Source organism: Octopus bimaculoides, chromosome 14 (assembly GCF_046866305.1).
Source record: "Octopus bimaculoides isolate indiv1 chromosome 14, ASM4686630v1, whole genome shotgun sequence".
Classification (NCBI taxonomy): Eukaryota; Metazoa; Mollusca; class Cephalopoda; order Octopoda; family Octopodidae; genus Octopus; species Octopus bimaculoides.
The window spans coordinates 58797052-58812453 of record NC_142941.1 but is presented as its reverse complement, the minus strand read 5'-3'; the positions used below and the strand labels follow the sequence as shown (position 1 = coordinate 58812453).

At 42.0% G+C, this 15402-nt stretch overlaps 1 protein-coding gene across 4 annotated transcripts in view; it reads left to right on the top strand.

The window, feature by feature from the left end:
• Positions 1 to 15288, top strand: part of LOC106878244 (uncharacterized) — a 165040-nt gene extending 149752 nt beyond the window's left edge. For all 4 annotated transcript variants that reach the window (XM_089363045.1, XM_089363044.1, XM_089363046.1 and 1 more), the window contains 2 exons: positions 2935 to 11189; positions 12151 to 15288. In XM_089363045.1, coding sequence (XP_089219171.1) covers positions 3481 to 11189; positions 12151 to 14833 — 10392 coding nt within the window. In that variant the 5' untranslated portion in view covers positions 2935 to 3480 and the 3' untranslated portion in view covers positions 14834 to 15288. The remainder of the gene's footprint in view (positions 1 to 2934; positions 11190 to 12150) is intronic.
• The last annotated feature ends 114 nt before the right edge of the window (positions 15289 to 15402 follow it).

The window sequence follows — 15402 nt, the reverse complement described above, 5'->3', positions numbered from 1 at the left end:
AACTGCTGCCAGTTTCAAACTTTCACAGGATGGCTTTCGATAAGGCCATAACCTCATGCTGAGTTATGGAATGAAAAGCCAAGAAGTGCAATTCTGACTCGACAATGTCCTGACTTTACGACTGAAATTTCCACTGTCTAGTAATGGTTTGAAATTGACAGAAACATTTGTGCTTTGAGTTGGTAACATGGTCTTTTGAAATTATATGATTTAGCTCTACATTGTGTGTGTGTGTGTGTGTGTGTGTGGATTGGATTGGATCGGATTAGATTTCCTATATTCAGCCCAGTGCAGGACTAAGACTTCAGTATGTTCTTTCCACCAACCATGGTCTGATAAGGAGGTCTTGAATTTGAGCTTGAGATCACACTGGTTTGGCGAGCCTAATCTCTCACACTGGCTCAACATAGCTTGGCAGAGGGGGAGCAGCTTTTTGACTCTTACCCAGGAGTAGTTTTAAGTTGATTACATTCAACCCCAGTGCTTAATTGGTACTTAATTTTATTATCCCTGAAACAATGAAAGGCAAAGTTGACCTCAGTGGAATTTGAATTCAGAATGTAAAGATGGATGAAATACTGGTGAGCATTTTGCCCAGAATTCTAATGATTCTGCTCACTCGCCTTATGCATATATATACATATATATGTGTGTGTGTGTGTGTGTGTGTGTGTGTGTGTGTGTGTGTGTGTGTGTGTGTGTGTGTGTGTATATATATACACATATATATATATATATATATATATATATAAGGTGAGTGAACAGAATCATTAGCATGCTTGGCAAAATGCTTAGCAGTATTTTGTATATCCTCTCTCTCTCTCTCTCTCTCTCTCTCTCTCTCACACTCACTCACACATTACTGGTAATGTTATGGAAGGAGTTAGTTGTATTGAACATGGTAGTAGGTATTTCTGTTTCATTTTGTGCACAACAAAAGGTGTGTGTGTTGGGGTGGGTGGGGAGAAAGTGACTTGTATATTGCTGATGTATAATCAAATGCATCCCAATCACGACAATCCATCTTGTTATTAATGGCATATATCTAAAACTGGATTATCCAATGTACTGGGGTTTTTTGTTGTTGTTGATGATATTAGGGTATAATTTGAAGGGGATTTGGTTGGTATTTCTAGCAGCTGTATCACAGTTCCCTTGTTAGCTTGTGTACTCGGATGGTGGATCAAGGGATGGGAGAGGAAAAGACGAAGGGGGAAGTAAACCCCTTTTAGTTGTAAATAATTATAGGGTAAGCCTGCTTAGGGAACAGTTTTGAGTTGAAAGTGATAAAAAGAAAGAGTCAACAGTGAGAGAGGGGGAGGTTACATGAGATCATTTCATACCCCTCCTCCCCCCCCCCCATCAAATTATTTTTCTATTTCTCATTTCTGTGAGTCCCCACACCCACTTTTTAAGTCTATCCCCATCTCAATTCAGACTTCCCTCTTCTCTTTCTTCTCCAGTGATTACTGCTAAAAGCTTAAAAAATAAACGGAAATCACTTCCACAACCATTGATATTTTCCTCCTCCTTGCTTTGTTAATCTCCTTTCAGTTGTTGTTTTCTTTAACTAGGCAGATAGACAGACAGACAGACAGATAAAAGGGAAATAGGGAGAAAGATGCAAAATGGGAGAAAGAGATAATGTGAGTCGGTCAGGAAGATGGGTGGGAGAAGATCTGTTGTCAAATAAAAGTATTGAGACTGAAAAGGTAAGAAGTGGGTGAATGGAAGCATAAAAAAGACGGTGAGAGGTTGGAGAGAGGGGGAGAGAAAACAAGAGATTGTGAAGAGCGATAGAGGCAGAAATGAAGACAGGAACGAGAAGAAAATGAGAGATTGGTTGTAAGAGAAACAGGAAAAAAAAAAAATGATGTGAAGAGGTAAGCTAGCTATAAAAGGGGGAGAGTAGAGGTTTTGAGAGAGAAAAGGCTGACATGAAAATTAAGTGCTTTGTTATTTCAATTGAGTGGTAGTTTAATCATGTTGTCAGGAAACCAGTAAATTGCTTCTCCTTTAACTAAATCAGTGAGTTAGTTAACTTGGTTGCTCATTTGGGCTCGCTGATCTGTTTGTCACTCTGACAGTATTTTTTTAATCTTTTGTCATTTCACTATCCCTAACATGTGCTGTGTGTGTGTGTGTGTGTGTGTGTGTAGGAGGGAGGGAGAGAGAGAGAGAGAAAGAAAAAGAGTGTCAGCTATCAGGTATGTTTGTTTATATATAGTCCTTAACTATATGAAGTGAGTTAGCCAGGGTCGTCTCATTGATTGTACAATGCAGTGTCACACAGAATTATAGCACTATCTTCTCTACAACTTTATTGAATTTACATTGGTACAATTTTTTCAGTGGCATCCATTTTAAAACTTGCATGAGTTTGGCTGTAGAGCTGCCCAACTTCAAGCACATATCCTGTCTTAACTTGGTACTTTACAAGTTTATTTTGCAACAGATCCAAGAAACAATGTAATCAACTGGTTCAAGTAAGAGACCACACACAGATATAAATGAATAGCCTCACTAAATTGAGACAGTTCTCACCTAAAGATTGCAACAGCATGAAACTTGTTTCCTAAGATAAGCATTCAGTTTAAATAAATTATTGGGTTGGTCAAAAAGAAGTCTGCTTTTTTAAGTGAAAATGCAACACAAGTTTGAAACAGCAATTTTTTCAATCAATGATATAATTACTATTTTGTTCCAGTATCTTGTCCTATCTTGTAGGCAAATTCATTATTCTCGGCTCAAAGAATTTCCAGTCTTTACTGGCAGAAAACTCTTCCAGGTGGATTTTTACACCCTCACAGAGATTATTATTATTATTATTATTATTATTATTATTATTGTTGTTGTTGTTGCCGCTATTGTTGTTGTTGTTTATGATTTTTTACTATTATTTGTTTATTAATATTATTTTTCTTCTCTTTGCAGGTTACTGCTGACATCTCAGCTTACCAGTGTTGAATGGACATACTCTGCGCAGAATGTTGGTAATTTCTCCCAGCTTCTCTGTACTTCATTTCCCGTCAAATGCTGCAGTTTGGAAATGTCTCAGTAAACTAGAAACTACTTGGCTGGAGTCTTGGCAACCACTACATCAACGCTACTACTGCCACCACCACCACCACCACCACCACCACCATTGCAGCCACCCACAATAACAGCATCATTAACAACACTAACAGCATCATCATCAACAACAACAAAAATATCACAACTGCTATTAAAGGCCACAACAGAAGTAACAGCAGTTCTCCTCTTACTACTACTACTACTACTACTACTCCCCCTGTCAGAATCACCAACACCGGGACTGCCGCCGCCACTGACACCAACAGCAAGAACAGTTGTTTCAGAGGTGATGACAACAATTACAGCAACAAAAACAACAGCATCACTACCAACATCAACAGGAACAGCAGCAGCGGCGGCAGCAGCAACAGCAGCAGCAGCACCCAGAAGCACAAGTGTGAACAGATGAGTCAAGCTGTTAGCGACAGAACCGGTGACACCAAATGCAAAGTGTCTGTGACCACTGATGCAACTACTACTACTACCACCACCACTACTACCACCACCACTATTGCTACTGCCATCACTACCATTACTACCACCTCACCAAATCTAGATACCAATAATAATAATAATAATAATAACAACAATAATAATAGTCTTGCTAACACTGCTATCAACAACAACAGCAACAACAACACAAGAAGCACTTTTCTTACCTCCACTAGCGCCACCACTATTCCTAGTACTCCAACTACCATCTCTGCTTACATTATCAACGACAGCAGCAGCATCATCAAAAACAGCAGTACTATTAGTGCTTGTAGCAGTGGTAGTATCACCAGTGGCAATAATAATAGTGGCAGCAGCAGCAGTAGTAGTGCCAGTGACTGTGGTGGCGCTGGTTTCGGTGGTAGTGGTGGCAGTGGTAGATATCGGTTCATTGAGCCATCGGCAGTTACGGCCCTAACAAAAGCTGAACCGGTCAACCCGTTGCTGGCAACGCTTGGTGTGAAACCACTGCCACCGCCCCGACAGGCAAGGAACGGAGTGGTTCGGTCACCAAACTCTTGTGCCATAATCACTACCACCACCACCACCAATAACAACAACAGCAACAACAATAATACTTGTAGCACTGCCAACACCAGCACAAACAGCAACTGTAATAAAAGTAAGTGCAGCAGCTTTGTTGACATTTACAAAAAGCAGCTTGCATTCTTGGTGCAACAGTCTGGTGACAGCAAAAGCAGTGCCAGTGGAAGCAGCAAGAAACCGGCGGAACTTTTGGAAAAAAAGAAAAGGGTAGCAGACACCATTCCGCCGACTTCCACCCCAGGTTCACCTCCAACTCCAGCATCTCTACAGCCACTGCAGCCTTCGTCTTTACCATCTCCACTGCAGGCAGCACCGCTCCCAGCAGCTGTTGCAGAGTGTCACCAGGTCGTGACGAAGTCAAGCAGCAGCAGCAGCGGCGGCGGCGGCGGTGGCACCGAGAGCCACAGTGGCAGTGGTCGCAACAATTGCAATAACAGCAGAAAGACTAGTGATCCTCAGTGTCAGGAAGTGACCTCATCCCGGTTGCTCTCTGGCCCTTTGCCCTCATTTTCTTCAATCACCACCACCACCACCACCCTTTTACCTTCACCTTCCCCTGCCGTCCTGCCCTCACCACTGACGTCCCCTTTGCCCAGCCTAACTGATGAGAAGGACAGCTGTTGCCCCACACGCAATCAAAGTCTTTACAAAAGCCCTAGCAGCAGCAGTGGTGACTGCAACAAAAACAACAGCCTTGATGCCATTGGTACCACTCTGATTCATAGCCATCTCTACTACCACCACCTCCCCCACCACTTCCCCCACCACCTCCCCCACCACCTCCCCCACCACCTCCCCCACCACAACAGCAACAACAACAACACAGACTCTGCTGCATGCTTTGATCATGCCAGTACAACATTTGTAGATAATAAATTTAGTACAGAAAACAACAACAACAACAGCCACAGTACTAAGTTGGGTCCATCCCTTCTCAGCAAGAATACACAACACAACAACAACAACAACAACAACAACAACAGCAGCAGCAACAGTAGGGAGTCTTTATTTGAAGGTCAGCAAAGACCTGTCGTCACACCGTTACACGTCATCGACAGCAAGTGTGATGGCAGTAAGAGTAAGACATCGCAGCAACAGCAGCAGAAACAACAACAGTCGTTACAACCACTACTACCACCACCACCACAACAACAACAACAAAAACTGCAACTTCACACAGAACAACTGCAAGAAAAGCAAATGCCACCCACAGCCAAGCATCTTGTAGCGACAACAAGAACAACTGCCATAGCAGCTGCAGCAGTCAACAGAAGCAGTAGAGCAACAAGTGAAGAAGAGCTTCATCCGTCACTGTGTATGATATCTTCAGCAGCAGCAGCAGAAGCAGCAATATTTTCTTGCCAGCAGCAAGATGATAGAAGACAAAGAAATGTCTTGCATACGACGACGACAACAACAACAACAACAGCAACGTCTCTGTCACCACCATCACCACCACCACCACTATCAACAAGAGCAGTAGAAGCAACAACAACAACAACAACACCAGCATCATCAGCTTTGTCGTCGCCGTCGTCATCATCATCCTCCTCCTCGTCATCAACATTGTCATCAACAGCTGCAAAAATAACTGCAACAGAAACGTCAAAAGTGTCTGCAGTAACAACAGGTTCAGTTTCAGCAATAACAGTTTCGACACTAGCAGTAACTGCAACAGCAACATCAGTAACAACAACAGTGTCATCACCATCACCATCATCTTCATCATCATCATTTTCATCAATTGCGCAACCACATCAGAAGATTATTTGTGCTATCAACAACAATAGTACTACCAACAACAACAACACCACTTCCAACAGTATTGCGACTATCAACAGCAGCAAGACTAATACTAACGTTAGTACAACTGCCCTTAAGACTCAGGCTGCAGGAGATGTGCATTCGGCTGTAGCGTCAGTCGAAGGTGGAATGAGCAGGAAGCGCAGTGCTGCTGGGACGACTGTTGTATCCAGTGGAACCAGTGGTGTGAAGCGAATGATGTGCAAAGTAAGCAGCAGCACTGGAAGTAGTGCTGGTAGTGGTAGCACGAACAGAGACACCGGAATAGTAGTAGTGACACCTGACTTCTCTGCTTCGGGCGACACAGTGTCTGAAGAGAGTACAAGGAGCTACAGTGCCCCAACAGGTAATAGCGGTCCAGGAAATTCCCTTGCCGCCGCTGCCCCCGAGGCCATCTCTAATGCTGCAACCACCCCTGATTTTTCTGTTGTTGTCCTACCCCATGCTACTTCACCTCGAAATGCTGTAGACTCTGTCACAAGCCTTGCAGGTATAAGTAGCATCGGTGATGCCAATGGTGGTAACAGCAGCAGCAATATTGGAAACCACAACCACCACAGTAACGTTCATAGTAACCGGAACATTGATAAAACTCCAACAGCCATTGGTTTGAATCCTACCACTGGCCTTATAGTCAACATTGCAACCGAAATCATTAAATTCACCACTTGTACCACTACTGCCATCGCCCCTACCACTAACATTGACTCTAACGTCCTTGCTACTAACACAACAACTCTGTGTTCACTTTCTAGTTGCATTGACACTGGTTCAAATAGCTGTTTAGGCAATGAGGTTGGCTCTGAAGCACAACAGTCACAACCACCACCACTACCACTACCACCAACACCACAACAACAGAAACAACTATCGCCACCACTTCCTCTACAGCAAAATCAACTGTCATCACCACTACCGCTAAGACAAAATCAATTGTCACCACTACCACTACAACAGCAAAAACTATCACTACAGCCACCACTACAACAAAAGCTGCCAACAGCAACAACACCACTGAAACAGCAAACACAGTCGTCACTACAACCACAGGACCCATTGGCATCCCTATCATTACAACAACAACAACAACAACAACCACGGCTGCATCAAACACCTTCACCAGAACAACTTCAGCAACTACCACAACAAGAGGACAGACAAAATAATGTTGTGTTGGTGCCTGTTTCAAATGATGCAATTGTGACGCAGCAGCAGCAACAGCAGTCACAATTGCTGATGATGATGCACCAAAAATGTGACACGGACACTAACAACAGAGACAGCATCCCCAGCAGTAACACATACGGTGTAACGAGACTGGCTGCAGCCACCAACACCAACACCTCCACCACCAATGTCAGCAGCACTTGCACCTTCACCACTGCCACCAATAACACCAATATCAACACTTCTCAAATCATATCACCACCATTACTACAGTGTTCACAGCCATTACCACCTCCACCACCACCACCACTACCACTATCTGCACCATTGTTAAAAACTACCACACCAGCCACTTTCAGCAACCATGCATTGGACACTTTCCTCAGTCCACTTCACACAGACGGTACAATTGTTCCTGTCACAAATAGCACCTGTATTTTTCCAACGTCACTGTCAACGTCATCCTCCTCCTCTTCATCATCCTCCTCCTCTTCATCATCCTCATCCTCCTCTTCCTCAACCCCTTCTCTGTCATCTCCAGCCTTGTTTTCTCTACTTCCTCCATCATCTACAGCCTCTTCTTCACAAACTGTCAGCGTACCACTACAGAATACCTCGACAAAACAAACCAACTCCATTTTGACGTCACAAGATGATTCTCTGTTCCTCAACAGAGGCAACGCAGAACCTTCAGTTCAATCGGCAATGGTAATGCCACCATCTACTCCAATTCAGTGTCAAGTAATGCCAACAACAGAAGCAGCTTCTTCTGACTGCAGTAGCGATGAAAACTCTTATGGTGACTGTGCAAGCAGTGAGCCGTCTTCAAAACCGGATATAGATTCTCCAGAGTCGTTTGTTGCCTCAACTCAAACTGGGTTCGATAATAGTGAGCATGACGAAAGCACAGAAGACAGCATTGGCAACAGTGCCAGTTATACTGGAATATCGTCATCGGTATACACTAAAGACAATATTTCAAAAGTTCTAGACAGCCATTACAAAAGGATAAAAGACCCAGCCTTGAAGAGTACTTATGATATGGAGTGTGGCATGAAACTCTGTCAGGACTTCTGCATCAAAGATGGCAGCAATTTTGCTCGAGATGTGCTTTTGCACTCAAGTGTTGACCACATGTGCAAGTCCTACATTGACGATGATGATGATGCTGAAGATGATGACAATGTGTATAAATGTTCTTTCTCCTTGCCGAGGAAGAAAAACATAGATGCTCTTGACTGTAAGAAAACGTCACCAACTTCTGGTCTTGTCAGTGATTTGCTGAGGTGTACCACTGCCATTGCTGATGATCACTCTTATTGTTGGTCAGTGTCAAAGACACAAGAACCAGAATCGCTCTTGCGAGACGCGCATCCGTGTGATGATGAAGTATCTGACTCGAGTTCGTTGGATGACATTCCTGATAAGCAGGAACATTTAACTTTCTTAACTCAAAATGCATTTCTTAAAAACAACAACCCCAAAAGTGTTGAGACGAAGACTTCGTTTTTCTCACCTGCTTCCCAATCTATCCGGAAGCAGATTGCTGAGAAAGACAGGAAAATGCCGAGAAACTTATTCAAAGGGTGTGTTTCTTTAGATAACATTGGTTTTAATATTTGCAATAACAGCAGTAATTTTAAAATGGCAACAAATGCAACAAATATGTTATGTAAGACTATTCCAAATAACCTAATTAATAATAATGATAATAATAATATTAATAATAGTAGTTGTAGTGGTAGTTTCAATAACAACAACAACAGTAATAATAATGTTGTTGACATCGTTACGCCAGATGGGGACGATTTTGTTACTGACTTTTCCTCCTTTGTACTTGAAGAGAAACCCCATTTAAATTTTAATAGCTATTACCCTTTTGAATCAAAGTTTGCTGATGAAAGGAAAGTCAATGGCTTATCTAGTCCAGTGCAGCTCTCTGAGTTGTCACCAAATTCTCGATCGCCCAAAATCACTCCTTTAAAGAATGTCAACAACAGAATGAACACACAGAGCTCTCCCAAAATCGGAAGCTTTCGAATTGGCACCTATGGATCAATATCCAACAAAGAGTGGGAGGAAAACATCGATTCTGACACGCCGTTGACTGTTGGGAGCATCTCTATGTCGGATCAGAAGCGGGAGACATTCACGTTTTGCCACAAGAAAGATTTATCTGACAGATTATCTGCAAATGATGATCAGAAAAATACAGGTCTACTTTATGAGAATTCCATGGATGTTGATGACACTGTTAAAGCACTGAGCAGTGATGGCATGAATGGGTTCAAGTTTCAGGAAGAATCAGCAGGTACTGTTAACTACGCTCATATTCTTCATGACCATGACTACTGTATACGAACCGCAATTTCTCCAACCAAATCTGAACTTGCAAAAGAACTCTTTAGCTCTAAACTACTGCCATCATCAACTTCCTCAAAGGTATCTAATCTTTCTTCAACAAAGACAACAGTTGTCTCGAACGATTGTTCTAGTTCTCCTACAAACACCCCTGTTACCACAGAAGCAAAGACCTGGCGTAAACCTCGCAACAGTACCAGCAAGTCAGTCGACATATCTGAAGATGTGTCTGTTTCTAATTTACCTCTTAAAATTGAGGAGCCTGACCAAGAAAGTGCGGAAACCAGCGACGAGACCTCTCGTACCAACGAGAGTAAACTAAAAATAACTGGGAGCTTTCAAAATGATTATGTATATTTTCTTAATAAAACTGCTCGCAGTAGAAGGCGATTCAGCCATGAGATCTTGCCAGATAAAAACCTTCAATCAAAGCACTACTCTGACATTGTTATTCCTCACTTGACTGATGCAGACATTGAGGCTCTGAAGCGTCGGCAAAATAAATGCAGTCCAATGTTAGATGCATCAACTGCCTCCAAGAACCTTTGTGATGGAAGTAACGACATGGAGATTGACAGTAAACTGATCCGCTCAGTTATGAACATGGATAATCCCAGTATGGACCCTGACATGGAATATACTCTTTCTGGACTCGATAACGGATTCGTCTCCGAAAGCATGTCGACAAACTCGGAAGTCTGTTTTACGCCAGAAGACATGGATATTCTTTACAGTGCATTTAAAATAGTAGAGAATGCAAATGGCTTTCGAAGTTTGGATGAAATCCGAAAGACTGCCGACAGCTTTGATGGCATGCAGAAACAGATGAACTCTTCTGTGTCTATGCTTCAAGAGGACCAAATTAACCCCTGCTTGACGGCTGTCGATGAGAGTAAAGAGCCATTCGTAAGCTCTGATTGTATGAGCTCTGAGGAAGCCATCAATGAGTCAGCACAAGTCCATGCTCATGGTTTGCCTCCAGATAATAATTTACTAGATTTTGAAAATATGCCTATAAATGATATGCATAATATGATAAGTAATGAAAGGGACAAATTTAAGGCACCAACTCTTGCTTGTTCTCAAGAAAGTGATCTAAATCAATCTGATTTGAACAATTTATGCTCCAGCAACCCTAGTGCAAACCTGACTGATTTGCAAATACCATCTTTGGAGAAATTTGACTTGTTAAGTGGTGATTTGCCATTAAAATTGGACAAACCAGACTTATTTCTTGAGCCTGCTGTCGAAGATATGTCTACAGTTCCTGACTGTAACCCGCCTTGGATTGTAACTGTTACCATGTTTTGGAATGATTTGCCTGCCATTATGATGGACCACCATCCATACATACGTCTTGTTGACATCCATAAACAAATTCTTCCTGCAAAAGATACAGGAATCCTTAAAAAACGTTGTCAGCTTCTTGGCCTTCCTGTACAGAACTGCACAGAATTTCAACGTTACTTTTTAGTGCAGTATGGACGTGCATACAATTCTAAGAGTACATTGGTCATTTCAAAGGACGATGCCAAATCTTTAATTGGCTACTATGTGAACCCACCACCCCGGGCACCGAAAGGTGAAGGTAGTGAAGACGAGCACGGAAGTCCAGAGAAACGTATTCTGAAAACAAATGGTTCTTTGGATGGAAGAATGAAGAAACAAGCCAAAACCATTGGATCGAAGAGGCAATCTTTGCATAAGAAAAATCTGTCTTTGGAAAACCAGCTAAATCGAGAAAGGTATGATGTGTGTATATATATATATATATATATATATATATATATATATATATATATAGGTAATGTATTCTACAGTTCTGTAAATGTGTTGTTTGTATCAGAAGAGGTAGGAGTGGTTAGCAATAAAGAAAATCAAAATATGTGTAACTTAATACTTTTAGAAATCTTTTCAGATAAAGGCATGGCTTTTGTGTGTGGTCTGTGTGTTGTGTGTGTGCATGTCTCTTTTACCCGTTACTTGTTTCAGTCATTAGACTGCAGCCATGTTGGAGCACTGCCCTGAAGAGCTCTTAGTTGAAAGAATCAACCCCAGTACTTTATTTTTAAGTTAAGCCTGATACTTGTACTATCAGTTGAAACCATGTCACTGCTGCTGCTGCAGTAGTGTATGTGTGTGTGTGTGTGTGTGTGTGGACTTGGAGGTGTCTGTATATGTATTCACATAGATATGTATTCTTATGTACACAACATGTAAAGGTTAATTAACCCTTTAGCATTCAGATTACTCTGCCAAATGTAATGCTTATTTATTCACACTGTTTTGAATTAATCGTGTGTTATCTTGTAGTTTCGAGATTTCAATGACATGATTGCTTATGATTAGAAGAATGTTGTAGGGTGAGTGTGAGAGGTTAGATCTGACCAGTTTGAAGATAAAACAGGTAGATTATTTTGGCTGGATATGGCTGGCTTAAATGCTAAAGGGTTAATAGTCTACTCTCTCTCTCTCTCTCTCTCTGTCCACACACACACACACACACACACACGTGTGTGTGTGTGATACATGTACATTATAGTGAAGCTATTTATAGGATTACTATCCTACTGATGTTCTTCTTTATATTTCAAATGTAGTTTCCCTTTCTATCTACTTATTTCTATTTACATATCTGTGTATGAATGTGTGTGTGTGTGTGTGTAAATATATATATGTATACATGTCTGTCTTTGTCTTTTGCAGGACATTAAGTGAGAAATCAGATGACCAGCCTGTTGAGAAGCAGTCGGCCAGCCCATCTAGATTTGATAGCACCACAGTGTCAGAGGCAGTAACTTCGACAACGTCAGCGGCATCGAAAGCTCGTGTCACTTCCTCGTCGCCTCCCTTGACAAGCACCAGGTCACGCTTGCGTCACAAGAAGATAAATTTTCTAGACTTGATCCGCGGTGAAGGTGGATCATCGTCTGCTTCATTGTTGCCGTCACACTCGTCATCATCTTCAGTTGCACCCACCTCTTCTGGCTCAGTAGACATTTCCCCATTGGCTGGCACCATGCCGACCCATTCCTTGAGATCCTCTTCTGCATCCTCCCCTTCCTCCTCCTCCTCCTCCTCATCTTCATCGTCATCCACCCTGTCTGCTCTTTTCCCACCTCTCTCATCTTCACTGTCACCCCCGCCATCCCCGTCATCTAACAGTGTCCTCTCCTCCAACAAAATGCACAGTGCCGTGGCCCTTGCAGGAGAGGAGGCTTCATGCACCCGGAAGCAAGGGCTGGCTGTGGGCGCGAACCGATTGAAGAGTGAAAAATCATTTGCTGGCTCTCGTCAGCAGAAGAACGGTAATAAGGGACAATTGAGCCCCTCACTGATGTTGCTACAGGAACAGCAACAAATGAGCAGCTTGCTAACGAGCGGGTGCAATAGCTCATTAAGGCCATATCCTGATGCAATTAACAGCAGCAGCAATGGTGGTGGCAACATCAAAGTCAACAAGACCAAAAAGCCACCAAACGACTGCAAATTGGTCAGCGGAGGTGGCGGAGGAGGAGCAGGGCGACGTTGCTACAGCCAAAAGAATGGTCTGAATGGTAAGCGGCAGAAGAATGGCGATGAGAAAGAGGCAGCTGGTAGTCACTGTGTCGGCAAGTTGCCAGCGAAAATCTCCAAGTGGGCAAAGCCAAATCGAGGCATTGGTCGGCGAATTAAGAAGAACAATAGTAGCCGCCTGAAGGTGAAGCTAAAACTGCAAACCCCAAACCACAGTCTACCGGGCAGCACAAATGATTTCAGATTTATTAATTCCACCATCAACACCACCAACTATGACAGCAACTATAACAACACTAACATTAATAATATTATTAATGGTAATATTAATAATAACAATAGTCACATTAACAAGAATATTAGCAGAAACAGAAACATCACTAATAATAATAATAACAACAATAATAATTATAACAGTAGCAGCAGAAGCAACACAGCTATTAACCCTTCCAAGTCCATCACAGCAACAAAAACACTAACAACAACAACAACAACAACAACAATGCCAGTATCATCAACCACAACAACCACAACACCAACAACAGTAACAACAAACAGTAGTAGTAAGCCTCCCAGTCATAAAAAACGTTTAAGAGTCAACAAAATGCAAAGCATTTTTGACGTTATTCATGTTCTCCGTGAGGATGTAGTAGCAGACAGGTGCATAGGTGTGCAGGCAGGAGAGCTTCTGACAAACTTGTACATAGATAGAGACTCCAAGTGCATCAAGTGCACAACTTGTACAGAACTGTTTTCTATCGTACACTTTATGCAGCATCATCAGCATTCAAACTCCGGTGTCAGTTGCCATAGTGACTTACCTTTGTCAGCTTCACCGTTATCGCAACAACAACAACAACAACACCAACACCAGCAACAACAACAACAGCAACAGCAGCAGCAGCAGTTGTCATCGCCATTCTTGTCATCATCGTCATCATTGTCAACACCACCAACATCTTTACCACCTTCACTTCCAACACCAGATACAGTACGGGAGCTATCGTCAACCCCGTGCGTGTGGCGTTTGAAACTCAACAGCAATACTTCTGAGAGTCAACAGAAGTTGTGGAAACACTTCTTGAAGAAGCAACATCAACTGCAGAGCAGGCAGCAGTCTCCTTCGAAATCTGGCAATGGCATTAGATTTTGTACATCGGCTAACATGTTGCTCTTGGAAAGCCAGCCATCCAACCTCAAGCAAGGTGGAACTAGTGCAAATTCTTCAACCTCTCGGGTGAGTTCCCGTAAACGCAAACAGAAACAGTTCTATCCAATTGAAAACTATGAATTCAAAACTGCTCTTAGCTCTGCGGCACACAGCAGGAATTCAGCCGGCACCATCAGTAGTGAGCAAAGTAGCAGACACTATGGTGGCGCGGTTGTCAAAAGCCCTGTTGGTGCTGCTTCTGGCCGAGCGATGAGCTGTAGTATGGGGTTGAGTCCCTCCAAGAAAACCATGAAGCTTTCGCATCAGCCATGCGAAGGTGCAGCTATGTCTGTGTCATCAGTGCCAGGCTCAGCCAAAGCTCTGATCCTCCCTGGCGTTAGTGGTTCATCTGCCTTCTCCACGCCACAACAAACTCTCAATCCCACGGCAACCACAACCCATAAAAAGAACAGGAACAACAAAAGCAACCACACAACCATCAACAAAAGCCACAACACAACTACCAACAGAAACACCAACACCAACAACAACAACACTACAGCCACCAGCAAAAACAATTCAACCACCACTACCACCACTACTACCACCACCACTAACAACAATAGCAGTAGCAGTAGTTTATCAGAAAATGTTGTAACTTTAAAAAATGAACCAGAACTGCTGAACTTTACTGCATTGCAAACCGATGATTATGATATGTGAGGTTAAAAACAAAAAAAAAATAAAAAAAGGAAAGAGAAAAAAGGTTAAAAAAGGGGGAGAGGGGGAGAAAACACACGCACGCACGCAGAATAAAAACAAAAACAAAAAAACTGAAGATGATAAGTAGAGGGAATTAGGTTTCTTTTTCTTGTTTTTATTTTTTTTTTCTATTCTGTTCTCCATGTTTTTTTTTTTTTTTAATTTTGTCGGGTGGGAAGGACATTTCTAAAATGAAGGAAACATTTTCATTTTTTTCTTTTATTTTTTAAACTCAGTTTTAAAATATATTTAAAAAAAAAGAAATAGATCATATATATATATATATATGTATATATATATATATGTATGTATATATATATATATATATATATATATATATATATATATATATTAAGAAGTAATGTATGTTTTCGTTAAATACATGCCTACACTTATTGACAAGTTTTGATGTTCAACTTTTGTGTTATGATTGCTGAGCTTATGTACGCAAATACATACATGCATAGATGTGTTTGTGTGTATGCTTATATATGTACATGTGTGTAGCTGAAGTATATATGTACATGTGT